The 6,369-nt window shown below is 47.6% G+C and overlaps 1 protein-coding gene across 1 annotated transcript in view; it reads left to right on the top strand.

Moving 5' to 3' along the window:
* Window positions 1-209: 209 nt before the first annotated feature.
* Window positions 210-6,369, top strand: part of tmtc1 (transmembrane O-mannosyltransferase targeting cadherins 1) — an 87,512-nt gene continuing 81,352 nt past the window's right edge. The window contains exons 1-2 of the mRNA XM_023810973.2: window positions 210-625; window positions 3,004-3,181. Of these exons, the coding sequence (XP_023666741.1) occupies window positions 333-625; window positions 3,004-3,181 (471 nt within the window). The 5' untranslated portion in view covers window positions 210-332. The remainder of the gene's footprint in view (window positions 626-3,003; window positions 3,182-6,369) is intronic.

The raw sequence follows: 6,369 nt of genomic DNA, 5'->3' as shown, positions 1-6,369 counted from the left end.
TATCACTCAGTGAAACTGGCTAGCCTATTATATATATACACATATCTTTAGTCACACCCTTAGTGGGCCACTTTAAAAACATTCTCGGTTGTTTTAACGATCAGTGAGTCAGGTTCGGCCCCAGGTCTCCTTTCTCTCTTCCCCAGGTAAAGCTGCGCGTTTTTTTTTTTTCGCGGCCACCGCGCATGCGCGGGAGGGCGGCGCATGGAGAAGCGGCCCCCGGTCGGCGGCTCAGAGTCACTGCCCGCAGCCTGCGAGCCGGAGCTGGAGATGGTGTCCCACGCTCCCCGGGATTTCAACAAACGTGACCAGCATGCGAGCGGAGGGGCAACATGACAGCAAAGAGCCGAGAGAGGAGCACCTCGCTGTCACGTCTTTCCGCTCTCTTCGGTCCGGACGGGGGTCTTTTTTGCTACATTGTCTTAGCTGCTGCCTGCGCGCTGTGCTATAGTAACTCCCTGCGAGGGGAATTCGTGCACGACGATGTGTGGGCTATCACTAACAATCCCGATGTCAGACCGGGGTCCAGCTTGCGAAACATCTTTTTCAACGACTTCTGGGGGAAGAGAATGGCCGATAACACCAGCCACAAGTCCTACAGACCGCTGTGCATTCTCAGTTTCAAGTAGGTTGTACGTGATTTATTCTTTTTAATTACCCCCTCCTCGCTTTGAAGGGCCAGTAAGGTGTTACCTCTGTACCGCCGCAACATCTGGACGCGTCCGCAAAACGTGGGTGCTGTCAGTGCGCCCAAGTGCTGCTCGCGAAGCCGCATCTTGAACCTCGAACACCGCACGAGGATCTGGCAGCTTCGGCGTTCAGATCTGATACGGTTACGGGATTGAAATAGACGCCCGGACCACCCAGCATACTTCACACCGGGTTAAGCCGACCTGGACAACCGGGAGACGTGGAAACTAGCTGAAACGACGCGCTAAAACTCACTCCCAGGGGCCAGATGTTCAGAGTTTCGCTTTTCTTTGAATCGGGGTCTCGCTAACACTTGTTGCGCAGTAAGATCCTTTCTTGCAGATCTGGTTTTTGGTTCGTCCCAGTTTATAAGTTGCGAAAGGAAGGCGCGTTTCTCACTTTCATGTAGAGGATTTCTCATAATATTGTACTATATTTATACTGTTTATCGATGCATTTGCATGAGGGGCGTCTTTACAATTTAGAAGCATATGTTATACTGTGTTGCACAGTTAGAAATATACACTTGAACTTGCCACTTTTACGGAAATTTGTCGCACTTTTTGATAAACGATATGACCACGCCTACGCCGTATTTATAGTAAACTTTGTCATATTTATTTATTTTGTCATACTTTGTCCATTCATATGTCAAGACACCGGGTTTTTACGTTTGGCGATGAGCTTGCTGTGCAAAATCTAGAGAAGTAGAGATCTTTATGAAAAATCGAAGGGTCCTCTCTTTGGAACATCTTACGTTTATGCACCCTTGTACTAATATATAAGTTAAATGTCCTGTTCGCGTTAAGCCTATTCGTTTTGTTTTTCCAATCTAAAATATAATGTCTGCGACAAAGATCTCAGTTTTATCAGGAAAAATCCGATTAAGTTCACAGCCATTAATAAATGCGCGCCGGTCGTTTAGCTGCTGAACAAAATAGAAAATATCTGTTTTGCTTTACTCAGGATGTGAAGTCCAGAACGCAGAGAGCCGGACCATTGCTCACAGACTCCCTCATATATAACAGATTTTACAATTAAATATGTATTACAGGTGAGCACAGTGGGAATGAGCCTGACTTCGCCCCTCACCCAAAACATTCGCATTCTTCCCGCATCTGGCAGTGAAAATCTAAGAAAATTTAATTTTTAAAAAGTCACCCATCTTCTACATTTCCTTTATATTTCACTGGATCATATTTTCTAAACAGTGCCTTTGAGAAATATGGCACTAGAATTCCTTGACTTTGTGCTAAAACTGCATTGCATTTTAGCCAGTTTTATTTTCTAATTTAGCTGATGAATTCCTCTTCCAACCAGAAAACCTTGGCTTCAGTGGAATCTCCGCAAGCAATTAAAGGACTATACACATTGATTTCTAATTATCATACTGAATCTGTTAATAGGAAAATGATCAATTCTCATTTATATGTGCTGGTGGGCTGAAAGAGAAAAACCTCAGAAAATGATGATTTAATTAAAATCTGTTATTGAAAAACTGCTCGATATTTCAGGGTCAGGCTGCTGGGATGCTGTTACAGCCAGTGTGACAAATATTTGTAATTTTGAGAAATGTTTTGCCAGTTGTTGCACAAAGAGGATGCTGGCTTGGAGATGTGCACGATGGATGTTGTTCTTGTGGGCACGAGGGAGCAGGTGATCCGAAAACCAGGCTCCTGGTATTCTTAGCCAAAGAAGCCCAAAAATGTCTCTCTGGTCAATACCGCACCCACTCACACAATTCTTTGGAAGAGGCTTGAAACTGCAGTTGCTGGGTCATGGGTTCGAGTAGTCCGGTGCAGTGTCCCCAGCCCATGGATGAGTCAGGAAGTGCCTGCATTATAAGTGTTTTATTATGAATTGTGTGGCTGTGTATTACCTCCACTGCGCAGTCAGACTGTCAACATACATGAGATGATGGAAAACCTGTTCAAAGGCATGCTTAAGCTGCGCTTTATTACCTTTGTACTTTACACAGTCATTATGGGTTTTATAATATTTTCCATATATACCGTGCTCTGCGGTATTTACTTTACCCAGGAGGAGAATAAAATCCAGTTGGTGTATTAATGTCCTACACCCCTATCCAGGATAAGATGTTGGAAGACTGATGGATAACGGGCATATACAGGGGCGGGGCCACAGGGACACTGGCCCCAGCTCAAAGCTGATTGGCCCCTGGAAAGTTTTGGAATTGCTCCTGGTGGAAAATAATGTCCTATTCACATTGAATTGTTTGACCGAACCTCCCTTGCTCGGCCAATCAAAGACCTGGTCTTTGATGTTAATGACTGTGTCCTTTCTTTCTCATAGGCTGAACATCATGCTGGGCGGGATGACGCCGTTCTACTTCCATGTGGTGAATGTGGTGCTGCACTGCGCCTCCACGGCGCTGCTGATGCACACGTGCCAGTGCGCCGTGTTCGCCGACGGGCGGCCCGCCTTCCTCGCAGCCCTGCTCTTCGCCGTCCACCCCGTTCACACAGAGGCGGTAAGCGGGGGGGAGGGTCCTCTGGGGGGATTTCAGAGAAGGGGGAATGTTCTGAACGTCGGGTGCAGGGCCCGTGGGGAAGGTGAGAATTGGTGTTGGCATTGGGGGTCTTTGTGGCTCTATGGAGGAACTCTGTCTGCTGGTCTTGACTTCATGGCTGATCTGCAGTTGGGGAGGAGCTTTCATCACATGGCTACTGCTGGTTTTCACTGCAGATGTGATGCCAATGATGTTTTCAGCTTGATAGTTCTGGGGTCCAGGGTTGTACAGAGACATGGCTGAGCCCCTGAAAAATTCTCCCAAATGGGTCCCCACTTTCTCCAAACCAATGCTATCATTAACCATGCCCCCATGTGCGCCCCTATAGTGTCTAGGCTCCTGAAAGTCTTCGTCTTTCTCCTCATCTCTCCTCTTCTCCTATTCCCCTGTCCCAGTGGACGGCACACTGCTAGACAATACAGTTATGAATCCATTCATCCATGTTCATCCTACTTGTTTCACACCTTTGTTTCCTGCAGTTTTTAACATGAGTATCAGAATAGAGCAGGGGTATGCCCTGGCGGACCGTGATTTCATCTGGAAAGCCACAATCAGTCCCCCCCCACCGGCCATCGAAATATACCGTGAGGGAGAGTGAACCTCAGCTTTGTGTCGCTGATGGAATTTGTACCCCAGGGGAAAATAATTGAGTACCCCTGGACTAGAACATTTGAAGAGGAGCTTCCAGTCCCTGTTTGACCGTAGTGTATGTTAAACACCGCTAATGCTAACCGTAGACCAGATATCTGGGATCTGAGGACCGGCGTCTGGCAGGGCGAGCGGCAGTGCGCGGCCTCAGGAAATGAGTTCACGTCGTTAGCATTCCCCCAAGCCGGGATAGCGGGTAATGCTCATGTGCACACATGTACGTGCGTGAACGTTAGCAGCTCTGGCCGGCTTTAATTGGCTTGATAAGGACCGCTGCTGTTCTGGGCCCTGCTTTGATGGTCCTGGGCCGGCCTCTGTACGAAAGACCCAACTTTAATTACCTTCGGCTGAAAACCGGCGAGGTTTTTTTCACACTTGGCTAACGTTTCTGGGTTTGTGTATGCGTCAGCTTGCGTGAGTGTGCTTGGAGTAGGAGAGGGGAGAGCGAGAGCTTGCAGGTGCCAGCGTGAGGTTAGAATTAACTCAAGGTGCCCAAGGTGGGGGCCGTAAATACCATCTGCTTAAAATAGACTGTGGGGTGAAGCCACTGTCCTTATAAATATGTCAGCTTTGTGTCTGACTGCTTAATAAAGAAATATTAACGCAAACAATGTTTCTGAGTAAAAAAAAATGTGCTATGTGTTGAGCTTAAATGAATCAACTTCTTGTTTTCTCACTTAGATTTCACTTAGACCTTCTGTGATAACGGGACTCTGAGCAGTGACCAGTGAAGGACACTCTTCACCGGCCATTATAGAAAGAGTTCCCTACCCTAGGGAGCGTCTGTAATTGCTTGTTTGAGATGGAAGGTGTTCAGCCCTGGATTGTTTGTCGGGGCTTCTGTGTTATTAAGGGAGGATGTGAAATTTCACCTGCTCCCTCAAGGCCTCTGATGAATGGAACTGCAAGTGTAGGAACATCTGGCACTGAGAATATTGGGAGAATACATGAACGCATCATCAACGTTACTGCACCTGAAGGGCTATGGAATGAGCTTTGGAACCATGCAGTGATCTCCTAACATCTTAACATCTTGTGTGTTGTATTTTTGTCCCAATGTGGTTTCAGAAGTATACAATTCTGTGTTCTAAGTGCTACCTGTCAGCTTGCAAGCACTCATGGGATTGAAGCTTATTTATGGCTGTTTGAGGGAGAGTAAGAGGTTGTGAGTGGCTTTACCTCCAGTGCAGCTCTCGATGCAGCTGGTCAGCTGGCCGTGCCATGGTACTGCAGTGTTTCAGCTTCAGCAGATGGCGTCTGAGCGTGGAAGAGGCTTGAGGGTGTTTCTTTCTGGCCTTGGGAAGACATAGTATGAGTGTGCTGGCCATGGAGCAGGGTCAGGGTCACAGAAGACTCCAAAACAATGTTTGTCAACCCAGTCCTCAGGAACCCGTAGACCAGAGGTGGTCAGTCTTATCCAGAAAGGGCCCTTGGATATGCAAGTTTTTGTTGCAGATCTCTATTTAAGTTACTAATTACAGGACTGATTGACTGAATTGTTCTTGCACCTGGGTTTGAACAGCCGACCTAAAGGTTATTCCAAAAGCCTGCATACACAATGGCCCTTTGTGGATAAGATTGGCCAGCCCTGCCCTAGTCAGTCAAAGTCAGTGTTTGTCTGCTCAGTCCTCTGGAACCCACAGACAGTCCACGTTTTTGCTCGCTCCCAGCTCCCAAACCTGAACCCATCAATCGGGAACACTGAATACCTGGTACAGGTGTGTTGAGAGCTGGGAGGGAGCGAAAATGTGGACCGTCTGGGGGTCCCCGATGGACCGGGTTGGGAAACACATCATCATACTGAAAAGCCAGTGAGCAGCCCCTTTAAATGTGGCTAAGAACAGCTTTGCACCAGGAGTCTGAGCCCCCTCTGGCCCCCTCTGCTGGACCATGGGTGTAAACCGGTGCAGGTTTGCCCCCAACACAATAGGAAGTCAGGCCTGGTGGTTTTGATTGATTACCTTGTCTCCAGGCTGACTGGGAACTCAGGGTATTGGAGAACCACATCTCAAACCCTCCCTTCTTTGTCTGAAGACCCCAAGAATGGTGGGGGGGAACCATGGCAGGTGTCTTCTACTGCAGCCACTCTCAGGGCGCCCCCCCCCCCCAAGGCAGTACGATTTCAGGAGAAGGGCTGTGTGGCCCTCCTGCCAGCCCGGAACCATCCCTGCATAGCTGCTGTGTGACCTAGTGCCGTTTAGTTCCTTAAATGCCCACCTTGAACGCACTCAAGGGAGTGAACAGCAAAGGCGAAAAGACAGTCGACATGACAAAAGGACCTTCTCCGTGGCTTCATGAATAAAATATACCTCTACCCCTCTGTGACCTCTGTTACTCAACCAGCCTTATGAAACAGATGAGTGTGCGCTTTTCTTTTTACAAACTGCGGGAGAACAACTAGAGGAAAACTGTTAATGAAAAATTAACAAATTAATTCTTCCTTTGACTAACTAATGTAATATCCGATTTGAAGTGGAGACTTTAAGTATATGAGGCTAGTC

The sequence above is a fragment of the Paramormyrops kingsleyae genome, chromosome 3 (genome assembly GCF_048594095.1).
Source record: "Paramormyrops kingsleyae isolate MSU_618 chromosome 3, PKINGS_0.4, whole genome shotgun sequence".
NCBI lineage: Eukaryota > Metazoa > Chordata > Actinopteri > Osteoglossiformes > Mormyridae > Paramormyrops > Paramormyrops kingsleyae.
This window is presented reverse-complemented; position numbering and strand designations above follow the sequence as displayed.